The sequence below is a fragment of the Homarus americanus genome, unplaced genomic scaffold, assembly GCF_018991925.1.
Source record: "Homarus americanus isolate GMGI-L3 unplaced genomic scaffold, GMGI_Hamer_2.0 scaffold45698, whole genome shotgun sequence".
Taxonomy (NCBI): domain Eukaryota; kingdom Metazoa; phylum Arthropoda; class Malacostraca; order Decapoda; family Nephropidae; genus Homarus; species Homarus americanus.
The window spans coordinates 11,785,513-11,802,377 of record NW_024735554.1 but is presented as its reverse complement, the minus strand read 5'-3'; the positions used below and the strand labels follow the sequence as shown (position 1 = coordinate 11,802,377).

The window sequence follows — 16,865 nt, the reverse complement described above, 5'->3', positions numbered from 1 at the left end:
ACACAGTAAATCACTCCGCCGCCCGGGGTGCATAGCGCCGATGCTGCCGTATCATCTGTTCTTCATAGCAACAAATGTTGATAATTATATAGGACTAACCTGCGAGCGAAATTTATTGAAAAAAATTCTAAAAATGCCGGATTTTCATTGTTACATGATAGTGGAGACTGTTGTAGTTTGTGGAAATATGTTAGAAAATGGATATTTTTTAAATAAAAGCTACTTAACATTAATGGTTATGAAGAACAGACCTAACCAACCAAACCTACCTAACCTTACCTAACTTACCCGGTATATTAAACAAAAAGAACTTACTACAATATGGTGAAATGTGAGGCATTTTCTGGACATGAGATGATATAGCCGCATCGGCGCTATGCAGCCCTGGAGGGTTAGTCCTATATATTAACCCATATGTTAAGTAGCGTTTATTTTAAAATTTTCAATTTTTAACATAATTCCACAAACTACAAGTCTCCACTATAAAATAACATTGAAAATCCGACATTTTTATAATTGTTTTCAATCAATTTCGCTCGCGGGTTAGTCCTATATAATTACCTTGTCCTCAATCAATTTCGCTGGCGGGTTAGTCTTCCATAGCTACTCAACCAACAAAGAAAAATGAAGTAAATATGTGGGACGTGATAAGGAGGTACGTGTGCACTGTCACTCAGCTGATCCACCATGAGTCACGTCACACTTCAACTTACTCTTAGCATCACAATCAACGCAGTACTTGTTGTCTTCGTCCTTGAGTAAGTCTGACAGGATACTCTGACACTTCTCTTGGATGAGTTTATTCTTCTCCCTCTCTGACAGTGTAGACATTATTCCCAGCCACCGACCCAACAACTACCTCTGTCAACAACAATGAAACGCCAATATGGATGCCAATAAACGACACAAAGTTTTGTTTCATACATGTTCCAAGACTGTTTATTCTCAAAAAAAAAACAATTTCGAATTTTTAATATTTAATAGAAAAGGATATATATAATCTTTTTGGATAACAATGCTTAAATATAATTATGCTGTTATGATAGGATTACTCATATATGTCGGTTCTGGGTCAAATTACATCAACGGACTTTAATAAAATAGAATTAGAATAAGCTTATAATTAATCAGATCCTTTATGTTCAACTCTTCTACCGTCTATAGTTACTAACCAATCAGAATCTTATTTGTACAGTCGACACGAGACTCAGCCAATCAGAGCCCAGCTTGCTTCCTGACGTGTGTTGCTGTAAACATTGTTCCTCAAGATCGGTTCCTTTCAACGCCGGTAACTAATATCTTTATGGCGTTATTTCTCTCTTCTTGATGATTAGTAACTTTTAGTGGCTTGTGAGGGCGTGGAAGAATGTGTGTGGGGCGGGGAAGTGAGGTGAAACGGAATGACTGCACTTATGGCTCCCACTTGGCGCCAGCTGACCCACAACTTGGGAATGTTTTTTTTTTTTTACAGCAATCGTCGATATCGTAAAATTCCTAAACGAAGTCTTTTCACTATGGAATGTCGAGAGTTTAAAGTTGTGAGAGGGTCAGTTGAAAGGGGGATTACTGCTGTGGTGGGACTCGGTAATTATTGGGGGGGATAGTGGGTTTTTACAGGTCAACCTTTATTGCTGGTCGTGCGCCTGTGGATACCATAAAGGAAACAAAATCTTCACTTAATGGTAATGTTTGAGCGAATGTTCATAAATACTCTCCCAGAGATATATTTTAAGAGAAAAACTGAGTGAATGCTTGTCTTGGTAAAGACAAATCCAGTAATTGTTGATGAATGCTCATCAGTTTATTAATATAGCAAACCAGTATTTATTTAAGTATGGGCACTATTAAATTGTTAAATTATTAGGTAAAATTTTACAATTCTGTTGATCGTATTAATAACGGAAAATCAGCAATTGTTAATGAATGCTCATTGTGTTATTAATGGGGAAAATTATACTTTTTTTGAGTAAGGGCACTTTCTAACTCGATAGCTTTACCAATTGATTGAGTACAGTATATAATACCTTTAAAGCTTTTTATTAATTTTTTCGTAGTGGATATTTTGCAGTGACTGGCTAGGTTCTTACTAACGCTATTTTACCACGAGTGCGCTTTGATTAGCTAAGTACTTTCTGTTTAATATGGTGGGGGGGGTCTGCCCATCGGCTAGGAAGTTAGGTAGGTTTGTTGTGTTGGTTAGGTCAGGTTCCAGTAAATGTCGCCTCTTTTATAATGATAAATTTCCATGCACAACAGAAATATGGTTAGGTATGTTTGCAGCTGCACAATGATTGACTCACAGCAAAATAAATGCCAAATGCTGACAGAGTCACGGTCAAATTTAGTTACCATATTGTTCGCTGGTAATGGACGAGTAGCAAATCAGAGTGCACCCACTGTAAAATAGTAGTAACTCACTGGTCAAGGTAAAATAGCCTTATTTTGAGGGGTAATACTTGTCCAGGTAAACCACCTACTTTTGCATGGTTTTCTATTGAACTTATAAATAGTACACATGAGTTAGCAATAGTTCCGGGTATCTGCAGTGATATTACTTCCCGCCCCTTGTTCTCTCATAGACCAAAGGAATATTTTTTTTTAAGCATTTTCAGAGTAAACTATATCTTTGCAGTAAACTGTTTCAAGAGTTAAGAACTCAATGGCTTAAAGGGTATTATTATAGTTTCAGTCATCTGGGGAATCTTGGTGGGGTATGTGGGGGGCAAGACCCCCCCCCACGTCGGTTAAGTTGGATTAAATTAGTTTAGATATCTAAATACAGGGATAACCGAAACTAAAATTTTACTGGCTAAAGGAAAACTTTGTGCTGTTTACACAGGGTTTGGGTTTGTGCAAGCTTTGTGTTTGTCCTCTGGTTTGAGTATCTCTTGGAGCAAAAAAAAAAAAAATTGCATTACTGTTCCCTAAATAGTTTACAATCTTAAAGTTTGAATAAAGTCTCCATTTTGTCTTTTGTCAGTCAGCTTTGGAATATCAAGCTTTTTTAGTCTCCTTCCTTAGGAGAGACACCTTTCTATAATAGCTTACAGTTCAGTGCATGTGTCATGAGTCACTTTGGGAAAATTCTTTGGAAGAAAACGTGTTTCGTTCCTTTAAAATACCAGTTTGTTTAGAGGAATTGTACAGTATCATCCTAATTTTCTTTATCTATATTATTTCTAATGTAGAAATTTGGTGCGGATATTGTCGCCAACGGCAAAGGGATCCTAATACTAAGCAACCTTACCAGCGAACTTTTCAAACGAACTGTTACTAACAAAGTAACGCCCAAACCAACATTCCTAACCTAAACAAACCTAAAATAATGTATCTCTTCTGCCATCCTAGGGTATGTATTTCTATTTTTTTTTTTTTTTTACGGGAATTAGCCCACCTGGACACAGGTCAAACGACCTACAACGGGGCCTAGGGGGCAAAAAAATAAGAACAGAAATAAATTAAATATAGAAAAGAAAAAAGTTATACTGTACTATGTATTAATCTACACCACAAAGATGCTGGAAAACCAGCTTTTTAAAGTGATATAGATTGTATACGTATGGAAACACAGAAGAAGGCAGAGCATTCCACAGTTTGGCTGTGTGAGGAAAGAAGGATGTACTACAGTATAACGGGTTATTCTCGTGTGACCGACATCCACAGAGAAGCGGTGGGCACCGCAGGCAAGACATGTGTTACGAGTCCACGGCCTTGCCGGCGATACACAAGATGGTAGGCAAGTCCAATTTTTTGTTTGTGAGCATTCAAGGGTATGAGGAGACTTCAGGATGAAATGCCATCCCAAACACAATTGACAAAATTGGAATACTGTATCAATTTTTATACACATGAACACTTCCCAACAACTGTCTGTACACAAAAACTTTCATTAACTTTTACTATAGTACTGTGACTTATAAGAGGTAATTTGGAGTAATATAATATACCCTGTACTACTGTATACCCACATACCTATTCTTGGATAAGAAGTACAGGGGGCCCTCACTATACGTTATACCGGTACTCTGTACAGTCATTTCATATGTACATCGCTAATAAATACGGTAAACCCTTGTTATTCACGAGGGCTAGGTTCCAAGGAATAGCGCAAATAGGAAAACTGCGAATAGCAACTTGTGCCACCTTAGTGTTCTACTGTACTATACCTATACCAAATAACTGACCAGTCACAGTAACACTCGTCCCCTCTTTTAACTTATCTATGTCAAGGTCATCACTGACTTCTGCCTTTTACATTGCATTCCACTAGCATCACTATAACTAAGCAGTCTTTTAGGGGCCATTTCACACAGAAACACTAAAGTTTTGAGAGTACAACATGAGATGCTGCGTCACAGGCAATGGTTGAGCACAAACGCAGGGAGAGGAGACGCTGCGGGTGTTCGGGGTGACTCGTTGCGCTGTGGGAAAAGGCTCGTGAGCTAGCCACCATAGCCTCCATCTGCTTACCACGAATCTACAAAATCACGAATAGCAAACCCGCGAATGGCAAGGGTCTACTGCATAGGGAAATTTTTTCATTATACAGCATGCCCTTAAAATTCGCGGGAGTTAGGTTCTCAAAATGGCCACGAATAGCCAAATCTGCAAATATCATTTGCTGACCAGGAGGGAAGGGGTACATTTTTACCTGTGTGCAGAGAAATGTATACCTGTACAGTTAACCCTCACTTTACGCGGTTAATGTAACCCGGAGGGTCCCGCGTAAAGTGAGAAACGCGTAAAGTGAATAACATTAACATATGGGATTAAATGAAATGGAGTCCGGGCCGATCCCCAAACTCCACTTTTTGACGACACACAACTATGTTGTAGTAAAAACATTATCTTAACTTTATGATGGTATGCGCACACAATTAATAATTAAGAGAAATATCAATAATATTAGGTTTTTTAGCACTTACATTAGTAGAAAAGATGGCTGGGCACACGGGGATGGGGGGTTGGTTACGAGGCAGAGGGCAGATTATTGGCCCTTACCTGTATCACTTGTATCAATTGCATCACTATCCACCACAGAGGCTTGCAGGGCCTCTTTGTCAAACCCCTCAAAGTCCATATAAGTCCATATCCTCACTATAATTATCACTATCACTGACTTGGGCCGGCTGTGGTGGGTGGCGGGTGAAGAACTCGGTAATGTTTTGATGACTGGGCGACCTTGTGCGCACCATGTTCGCGCCGCTTACACAACATGGCGGATGGCGGGAGGTTTGGATCCAAAAATGGCGCGGCTCGCCAGCCGCTCTCCGCGTAAAGGGGTACACGCACCGCGGAATGTGAGCATCCTGGGTTCCGGCAGGGCACCGCGTAAACGTGGAAACGCGGAATGTGGGACCGCGTAAAGTGAGGGTTAACTGTATTTCCTTTGTGTTTACCCTTAGGCCAATTATTTCTTTTACCTGTATTGTATATACTGTACAGTATGTGTGTAGACACACAGACACACTCAAAATGCATACAAATAAATAATAATGGGAAAATCCTCTCACAAATAATCAGAAACAAAACAAAAATGTATTAAAAATGTTAGTCTACCTGCAAGTCAACACCGTGCTTTGTTGCTTTACGATTAAAGTTATAAGAAAGCACGTAGTTGGCTTGAGGATAGACTAATATTTTTAATACATTTTGGTGTCTTGTTTCTGATTATTTGCAAGAGAATTTTCCCTTTATTATTTATTTGTATGTATTTTGTGTTTGTGTGTGTGTGTCTACACACATACACACACTTCCGAGAATGAGAGATTTCTGGGTAATGAGATGACTTTCTTAAAGCCGGAAAAAAATCCCTCATCCTTGGAATTATCTGGGTAACGGAAAATTTTTCTAAAAAGTTCCAAAATGATGCATTATTTCATCTCTCACAGCGAGTGAAAATATCCCTCGTCCCTGGAAGTTTCCGGATAATGGAAAAATATTCTCGGAATTTCCAGAAATTGCACATTACATCACCTCTCGAACCTGAAAAAAAAAACACCCCCATCCCTAGAATTTTCCAGAAATTGTGCCCCTTGGAAAATTCCGGCCTTGGGAACGATTTTCCAAGAAAATTTCAATTCCGGCTGTCGGAGAGTTCTGGGTTTGAGGGATTCTGGCTACCGGAGATACAGTACGTATTCTAGTTTGACATCAAAATTAAATGACAAGCCAAATTAGAAGGTAATCTTTTCCCAAGACCTCTGCATTGGAGGGGGTGGCAGGTAGGACTGACCATTGCTGAGTTATCCACTTCTATACAGCAAAGGTATATTCATTACAATACTGATACGTTATAAAAATAAGTATTGTACAGTACTGTACAGTGGTCCCTCGGTTAACGAACACAATTCGTTCCACAGAGTTGTTCATTAACCGAATCTATTATTTCAATGGGATACTGTATTGGGTAATTGGTTGCAACTCACAGAAAAAGTACATACAAAGTACTGTATACCAGTAATAGAATTAACAAAACATTAAATATAAACTAAATACAGTACTGTACAATAATAAATAAAAAACAATAGAATACAGTATTTTAACTTACTTCAAGGTGTGTATTTCGTATTACGGGCAGCTTTGTTTACATATCATACAGCTGATTGTAGAGGCAGTCGATGATAACATGCCATATTCTTTACAGAGTGCATTGGTTCTAATGCCGTCTTCATGTTTCACAATAATTTTTGCACCGTATATTATCAATATGTTAACTAAATTTCAGAATGACCAATAATTTTTAATGTGAAAATGCAAAAATATTCAAGAGACCAACAAAATCGATTTTCACTCCACTCTAAACAAAGTTAACATAACATAAGAACATAAGAAAATAAGGAGTCTGCAATAGGCCGGTTGGCCTTTGCATGGCAGCACCTGTCGAGAGTTACTACTGTACCACTCTCTATCATCCATGAATCTATCTAGCCTCCTTTTAAAACTTTCCAACATTCCAGCACATACTAGAAGGTTGCTAAGCTTGTTCCACTTGTCCACCACCCTATTATGGAAGGTTTCTAAGTCCCGGAATAATTTTCGTCATTCTTCGCTGCACCGACTCCAGTGAATTGATATCCATTCTATAATAAGGGCACCAGAACTGAACCGCATGATCGAGGTGCGGCCTGACTAGCACAAGATATACAGTAGTTGCAATAAGACCTCTGCACTCTTTTTACTTACACTTCTAGATATAAAACTTAATACTCTGTTTGCTTTATTTTGAACATTAACGCACTGTTTTCTAGGCCGTAGGTCCAGGCTTACAAGTACCCCTAAGCCTCTTTCACAAGTCCACTTCTCTAGGTTGATGTTAAGGCTGTATACATTGACAGTATTTGTTTTTTCCAATATTGCTGGTGTTGAATTTCATTTTCCATTTTTCTGACCACTCCTGCAGTTTTATTTAAATCCTAATGTAATGCATTTGCATCCTGCCCTGAATTAATCTGCCGCCCTATTTTGGTGTCATCCGCAAACTTGCTTATGTCACTGCTGATCCCAGTATGTAGATCGTTTATGTAGATTATGAACAAGAGTGGGCCCAGTACTGACCCCTGGGGAACTCCACTGGTTACACAGCCCCACTCAGATTTAACACCATGTACGCTGACCCTCTGTGTTCTATCAGTGAGCCATGATTTTATCCAATTTATAACATTCCCCTCGACACCATGAGCCTTAATTTTTCTCAGAAACCTCTGATGCGGTACTCTGTCAAACACTTTGCTAAAGTCTATGTAAATAACATCGTCATTATCTACTACCTCGAAGACTTTCCTAAAAAACGTCAGTAGATTTGTTAGACAAGATTTTCCCTTTGTAAACCCATGTTGAGAGTCGTAGATTAATTTGCTTTTCTCTAAATGCGATCGGATGCTATTTGCTATAATTGATTCAAGAAATTTCCCCACTACTGACGTCAAACTAATCGGCCGGTAATTTGATGCTGATGCTGTCTCCCTTTTTGAACATGGGTACTACATTTGCCTGTTTCCACAAGTCTGGAACAACTCCCGTGTCTAATGATTTTGTAAATAAATTTACGGGGAGTCCGCTAATCTGTTCCTTACACCCTTTCAAAACTCGAGGAAAAATTTCATCCGGCCCTGGGGATTTTGTCTTCTTTAATTTATTTATCTTCTGAAGAACATCCTCTTTTCTAATAGTGATATTCTTTAATTTCTCTTCTTCATTTCCCCTAAATATCAGTTCCACCTCATTTTGTTGTAGTAGTTACTCTAATCTCATTGTACCCACATTGGAAATTTATCTTAGTGACTACTGTATTTCCACTTTAGAACAGTATTTAAATATAATTATTGCAGGTAACTTGAAGTGTGTAACATTATGTAGGGTACATGTACTTTGAAAAATGTTTTGTCCTTTGTGAACACAAGTCTTACTAATCTGATAGCAGTTATCTTTTTTTTTTTGTCCTTAATTATATTTACATTTCAGTGAAAAGATTGTATGAGAGCATGGGAGGAAAATGACATTGCACAGCAGCCATAATGATAGCCATGTTAATGAAGATTCAGTTTGCTTCAAATCCATTTCCACTTCTGGCTACAACTTTGATTAAGAGAGTTTGTGGGGCTGAGGTTTAGTCGTGTTCTCAATTCTTAAAGTTATAGGTCTGTGTGTTTTAGGGACCCTTTCTTGTGATTTGAATAACATTGAAAATAGAATTGCTAGCATGTCAACACTCAAGTAAAACTGGTTTGTGCTTGATCAGTCTTTCACTTCCTGTACTCATACCATCTGAGTAGATACTGGTCAGCTCTCTGCCCAACGTTTTTTTTTTTTTATTTCTTATTACCTGTACATGTATCCTACATTGTGCTTTCAAGGACATAATTTCTCTCTTTAAGTTGCTCCATTCTCAACCTATAAAATTGTGGCAGCATTTGCCATGTAGTTTCCTCCTTTGAAACAACTCACTCTCTCCATATACAGATTTCTCAGTCTACCAATTATTGTACTGCACTTTCTTTTCTGCTCTTTTAGGATTCAGTTTATTACTCATTCATACATCTACTGACTCATCCACTCCTGGATACACTGTATCTGAAACACACCATTTCCTCCATTAAATTGTGTCCCCAAAATTTCTGCAGAGGGAGAAACCCCAACCTTTTAGTGAAACTTCACAACTTTCTAGTTTCTACTTTAAAATATAGGAGGGCAAGATTATGACAATAGTTTAAGAGAAGTACAGGTATTTAATGTACTGTATTTTGATACAACATTAACTGTTAAGGTGAAATGGTAGAAACTGGCACGTATTGAATCCATCTGGTTATATGTACAGTATTGAAGTGTAATTTTCTCTTTTAGATTACACATAACAACACAAAGAATGGCGGATGACCAACAGTTCTGTTTACGTTGGAATGAGTTCCAGAGTAATATGGTCTCATCCTTCAAACACTTGAGAGAAGAAAAGAGCTTTACTGATGTGACTTTGGCATGTGATGGACAAACGTGTAAGGCACACAAAATGGTGTTATCTGCGTGTTCACCATACTTCAAAGCTTTATTAGAGGTAAGTTTTATATATACAGTATATATATATACTGTACAGTGGTCCCTCGATTAACGAACAATTGGTTCCACAGAGTCATTCGTTGACCGAATCTATTATTTCAATGGGATATTGGGTAATTGGTTCCAACTCACAGAAAAAGTATACTTGTACATACAAAGTACTGCATACCATTAATAGAATTAACAAAACATTAAATATAAACTAAATACAGTACTGTACAATAATAAATAAAAAACAATAGAATATTGTATTTTAACTTACTTTGAGGTGTGTATATTTTTTAAATTTATACATTAAAATTATTGGTCATTCTGAAATTTAGTTCACATATTGATAACATGAAGAAGGCATTAGAACCAATGCATTCTGTAAAGAATATGGCATGTCATCATAAAGCTGCCGAGAATACAACATACACATCTCAAAGTAAGTTAAAATATAGTATTCAGTTGTTTTTTATTTATTATTATACAGTATAGTCTTCATTTATGCGGTCAATTGAACCCGTGGAGGTCCGCGTAAACGAAATAACAGAACATATGGGATTAATTGAAATAGAGACTGGGCCGACCCCCAAACTACACTTTTTCCGACACAATACGTACGTTGTAGTAAAAATAACATCTTATGCATTCTGTAAAGAATATGGCATGTCATCATAAAGCTGCCGAGAATACGACATACACATCTCAAAGTAAGTTAAAATATAGTATTCAGTTGTTTTTTATTTATTATTATACAGTATAGTCTTCATTTATGCGGTCAATTGAACCCGTGGAGGTCCGTGTAAAACGAGAAACGAGTAAACGAAATAACAGAACATATGGGATTAATTGAAATAGAGACTGGGCCGACCCCCAAACTACACTTTTTCTGACACAATAAGTACGTTGTAGTAAAAATAACATCTTAATTTTATGATGGTATGCACACACAATATTTAAGAGAAATATCAATAATATTAGGCTTTTTAACACTTACGTTAGTAGAAAAGATGGCTGGGCACACGGGGATGGGGGGTTGGTTCCGAGGCAGAGGGCAGATTATTGGCCCTCACCTGTATCAATTGTATCACTATCCACCACAGAGGCTTGCAGGGCCTCTTTGGCAAACCCCTCAAAGTCCATATCCTCACTATCACTGACTTGGGCCGGCTGTGGTGGGTGAAGAGCTCGGTAATGTTTTGTTGACTGGGCAACCTTGTGCGCACCCTGCCCGCGCCGCTTCCCGCGTAAATGATGGAATGAACCGTGTAAATAAAAATTGTCGGTCTGGCAAGGTGCCGCGTAAATGACCAAACGTGTAAACCAAATCCGCGTAAATCGAGACTATACTGTACAGTACTGTATTTAGTTTATATTTAATGTATTGTTATTTCTATTACTGTTATACAGTACTTTGTATGTACTTTTTCTGTGAGTTGGAACCAATTACCCAATATCCCATTGAAATAATAGATTCAGTTAACGAAATTTATGGTTTACGAACGACTCTGTGGAACCAATTGTGTTTTCTTCTTTCCTTGTGGTTATCAGCATATACCTAGATCACGCGCACCTACAGTGATTTACTTGCGCATATATATATATATATATATATATATATATATATATATATATATATATATATATATATATATATATATATATATATATATATATATATATATATATATATATATATATATGGTAGTTCTGCTATAACGCGATAATTGTGTTCTTGTAAAATATCGTGTTATAGAAAATCGCGTAATAGAAATAACAGGGCTTATGGAGAAAATAGGGTTAGGTGCAGATTACTCGAAATCGAAAAAATTTAGTAGTTAGCCTAACACAAAGGATAGCACAGTCTAAATAAATGTTACATTCATATCTAATAATGAAATCATACAGTAAATGTAACACTTTACTTGATGGGGGAGAAGGGTGATTTTGAGGTTGATAAAATCGAGCTTCTCTTCAAGTGTTATATCCTTTCTTTTACGATCATCACCGGGAATTCTATCACCAGAACGCTTCTTGTTGATATTCTTCTTTACTATATTCACAGTTAATACTGTACCACAAAATTGGAGAAATAGTAAGCAAAAATCGCGTTATAGCAAACAAGCGTTCGCGTTATACAAATATCGTTCCTAATTCATAAATCGCGTTAGAGCAAATTCGCGTTATCAAAACACGCGTTTATAGCAGAACTCACTGTATATATATATATATATATATATATATATATATATATATATATATATATATATATATATATATATATATATATATATATATATATATATATATATATATATATATATATATAATTTTTTTTTTTACACCTGTCTGACCTAAGATTATTTGCAGGATTACTCCAGTGTCTGGCATAAAACTGGGTTACTCTTTTGGCTTTTTACAAATCCTTAGTGACTATTTTGTTATGAAGATGTGGACTTTTGGTAGTTACTATTTCTAGAGCTTTCTAGAGCACAAGCAAAAAATCCTACAACTTATTAACTTTGGAGATACAGCTGTAAACATAATTTACCATCCACCACTAAATTACTGTCAGGGAATTATTCCTTTGGGGATCATTTGAAGGAAACATAGGAAAGTGGCAGCTTGAATTTTGTGGTATTAGAAACAATATAAAGTGGACTTTGTGTGGATGCAGCTCCAACTCCTCCTGTGATGCAATGCTTTAATTTTTCTGTAGTTTCTCAAAAGGGTTTGTGTCTAGGGTACCCCAAGCCCAGTTCACCCAGCTGTGATTGGGTATCTAACTTTCCAGTTGAGGAAGTGAAGGCTGTCAAGTGTAGTGCCAGCCATGTCTCCTAAGGTGATGGTGTAGCATACAGAATACTGTATCCACACTGCCCATAATGGGCCATCAAACTTACAGGATCCACTTTATGTCTTTCAAAGCCTTTCAAATCCCAAGAAACCAATATTTAAGGCTATACTATCTTTCCAGGAGAACCCATCAAAGCATCCCATCATAATCCTGAAGGATGTTCCATTCAGCCACTTGCAAGCCATCTTGGAGTACATGTATGCTGGTGAAGTCAATGTGGCTCAAGCTGACCTTCCAAATTTTCTTAAGACAGCAGAAAGACTCAAAGTTAAGGGCCTTGCCGAAGTTAATCAAAATGAACGGCAAGATCGCTGAGACACTGCTCAGGTTTGTTATGTGTATAGTGATATATGTTTTGTTGTTTAATAGGCCCAGTATCACAGTGTGGAATGATTTTTCTTATGAGCACCAGTATCTAAGTAATGTGCAGCTGTGTGCCACCAATAGAAACAAGAAAGCTATAAACGTTCGTACAGTACCTAGATACACTGGATTAATTTGGTTAGACCCTAGCCTGAAAAATGCAAAAGTCCTAGAAAAGCAAAGCTGTGGGAGAGGGGGAGGGGTCTGATCAAAACACTGCTTCTGGACTATTTCAAGAAAATCAGTTGTTATAATGTTATTACTGCTCTTCAACAACTAAGGTCTTAAAGTGCATAAAAGGTTAGTAAAACATTATTACGTCAGCAATAAACAAATTTGAGTGATAACACTCAAAATCAGACTCTAGTTGTCGACAACTGTTTTCACCGAGTTGATTATCTTGTACTGTAAGTGTTATATGTTAAGTAACCATAGAATTTTAGTAATAAATAAAGAGAAAACTGTATACTGTACAACACTATAAAGATATAAATAAGAGTGTAGGGGTAAACTGTGTGTGGGAGACAAAAGTGTATCTGGGAGCAGCAGGAGGTGGGGTGGGTGGCTCCCTCCCCTAAGATGCCTTTAATACATCTTTATGCAATTTCACCATGCTTCCCATATTACAGGTATTTAGGTTCATTTGGTGCTGGGTTGAAGAAATATTATCATAAAATAATCAACTTCCCAAAAAGAGAATCCCACACTGGACTCCAGATGAGTCATTGCGTCATAAGAAATTCATTGTCATTTGTTTACAAAGCACATCAACTGATCTCCCCCAGCCCCCTCCTTACCATGTTAATAGTGCTCTTCATCTCTCATGCTTACCACAACATGTCTTCAGCACTTAGTAAATTAGTACTGTAGTGTATTTATCAGCACTTAGTAAATAATATTGTAGTGTATTATACATGTGCATATTCCCTGGCTTATTCATTAATCAATTGTCTAAGTGTACAAGTAACCAAATCGAACCATTGTGTATCACTCAAAGGTAATAAATAACATTGTTGGGAAGGTATCTTTATCAAATACTATACTGTACAGTATGTTATAGTGCCCTGTTGTAAACTGATTTGCTGAAAGCTCTCTCCCCAGGAATGCATCCTGAGTGAATACCTTCTGATACAGCTTCTCCTTTTATTTTCAAGTTAAATTACAAATTATGCATATATTTTTCTCTATTATTGAAGATGTTATATTAATCATGATGAATCATACACCATAAGAATCTGATCATACTTTAATATAATATTGAATAAATAAATTAACCTGGTGAATGCAGCAACACCTGGTCATCCCCAACCTGTTTACATATACAGGTGTACAGTGTTGTAGCTCTCATATTTAGTAGCTTTTATTAGGCCTACACCATACTGTATCTGATTATACCACTGTACAGTATTCAGTAAGCAAGTGTTTTTCTTTTCATATGATTTTTCTAATTTTACCCATTTTTTAAAACCCTTAAGTATCCCTGTTAAAGATAATACATACTCGACATAAAATGATCACATAAATGAGTGTAGGTAGCAAGGTGTGACCCATTGATGTGATACATATGAAGACAGGATTCAAACCGAGATACGTGCTGCATGGCACCCAAGAACAGACGTTCAACCACTGGCATGAACACACAAACAATCTGCACTGATGCTGGATTTTCCAGACCTTTATAAATATTTGTGGTGAATAGAAGGGCAGTCCAGAGCACCTCATGGTCCAAAAAAGGTGAATTCCGATGTATAGAGGTTTTACTTTATATAAGATTTAAAGTTACAATACATATGTAAGAAGTAGAAAGAATATTGAAAACAAGGGATAAAGAACAAGGTGCACTGGTAAGATTATACACACAGCTGAAAAAAAATTAAGTGCACATCACCTGATTATTGCAGCAGATGCACAGCTTGGAGGGAACATTCCTTGCACTCCATGTGGAACACATTTCCAGTTGTACCATTATGATACAACCAGTGAAACATGGGCGGTTAAAGAGGATAACATAAATAGACTTGAGCAAGCTGAAATGAGAATGGTAAGTAGCATGTGACACTTAGAGACAGGAGACCCTGTACAAAGCTAGGAGGGTGGCTGGGTCTTGAGAGGATTGACGAAGTTTTGCATACAGGCAAGCTTAGATAGTTTAGGCATGTGGAGAGAATGGGTGAGAGCAATTGGGTCAAGAGGTGCATGTGCCTAAATATGGAGGGGAAGAGAGTCAGGGGTGGGCCAAGAATGACGTGGAGAAATTTTAAGAAATGACAAGAGACTGTGCAGCATGGGGAGCTGTCATCAGGTAACCATGGCTAACCCACACAAATATGGAAAATGGATATAAATGATGATTATTTTTTTATATAGGTTGAGAATCCTTTGTGCAAAATTTTCCAAAGCCAAAAACTGAAGAAAATTCTAGAAGGCACAGGTGAGATGGTCTCCCAACTGGCCTGAGATGAGCTCAGGTTTGCCTGGGAACCTCAGTCATTTGACAAAAACTGTTTGCAGCCAGACATACTAGCCTTGCTCTGATACCGTATTTGTGTTTATTTCATGCTTTTGGCCTGTTATTTTATTCTGAAAAATGTCAAAAAGTGCAGTAGATATCCCTGTAGGTAACAGTGAGAAAAAAGAAATGGAGATGCATTTGTGCAGTGTGTGCTTGTGTGTTGCTACAGTGGTACACCATAAACCAAATTATCTTTGAACATCCTCGAAGAAAATAGGCGGATATGGACTTCGGAAAATTTGATGCTGTATACTAGGTGAATGAACCTGAGGTTCTTCATAGGGTTGCACAGTCCAGGATCAAATGAACTAGGGTGTGTGCCAGCTCAAAGTTGGCCATTTTGAATAATTATTAGTGAAGAATACTAAGCCACTGTAACCACTATGCAAATTGTATAATGCCAAAACATGTTATAATAAAAAAAAACCCGTTGTTCAAATCCTCTTGATTTCCTTAATTTTACATCCCCTTTCATTTAAAAACTATTGAGAGTTGGACCCATGTTCATACATATATTAACATTTCTGTTGATACTGACCTCATGAATTATTTTTGAACAAAGTGATTTTACTTTTACTAGAATGAAAGGGGGAAAAGTCATTGAAACCATTACTTACTGTTATTCTTATCTTTTCTCATATGGTTGCAGTACACTACTGTTTGTATTTTGCTTTTTGGTCTCCACTGATGCAACCTTGATGCCATACATTTATCCTTGATCTTACTGTATAGTTTTCCCCTAGTCTCCAGGTTGTTTCTTGTAATCTGTACCACAGATGAATAATATTTTATTTTTATGTATTTTTTAAGTATAAATTGTAAACATTTGTACTTTATTGCGGAATCAAGGGAGGCTTGAGGAAGGTCGTCAGAGAAGCCAAAAGCCATTACTGCTGTCTCCTCAAGCCCTCTTTTTGTCATTTCCTCCGCTCCCTCTTATCCTTCTCACCATAACCAGGGCAGCCTGCTTATCCAGCCTCTCTGGCCACTCTTGTGACTTGGTAACCATTTAGAGCCTTAGAAGGTCATTATGGCTCAATCTTAGTGACTTGGTCTGCAATTTTGAACCTCAAGATAGTCATTTGATTAGATTCTTTTGATTGCATTACTGTGGTGAAAGAGTTCAATCCTGTTGGGTCCTTTGTGTTCCCCCCCCCTCACTCCTTGGTTCCACAATACAGATGTTGCTCCATGAGATCAACTTGGCAAGTAGAATGTACCAGGTGAATAATATATCATCTTCACAGTCAGTCTGATTTTTGCAAGCAGGAGGTTAAGACTTTTTAATGTCTGGATATATTTTATATATTGTAGTTATGGTCAGTCAGAAGATTATTGTTAAAAAAATGGCTACTCCGGATAAGGCTTCATCTTCATTATGTGTATTTTTGTGGTGTTTGAAATGCATTGTAAATATTGGTACATAAGATAGTTTACTTTCCTTTATTAATTCACAATTTAATGAAGTCTATCAACTCCCTACATAAACTCACCTGTTTTGCCTTTTACTTTTCAAAAATATTCTCGGATGGCATTGTCAAAATGGGCACTATTTACACTGTGATTGTTGACCTGTGTTGGCGGCTCAGTAATCAG

The 16,865-nt window shown here is 37.2% G+C and overlaps 1 protein-coding gene across 1 annotated transcript in view; it reads right to left on the bottom strand.

The window, feature by feature from the left end:
• LOC121871523 (stromal membrane-associated protein 1-like) overlaps positions 1-899 on the bottom strand; it is a 44,733-nt gene extending 43,834 nt beyond the window's left edge. Inside the window, exon 1 of the mRNA XM_042373943.1 lies at positions 714-899. Coding sequence (XP_042229877.1) covers positions 714-831 — 118 coding nt within the window. The 5' untranslated portion in view covers positions 832-899. The remainder of the gene's footprint in view (positions 1-713) is intronic.
• Between the last annotated feature and the right edge of the window lie 15,966 nt (positions 900-16,865).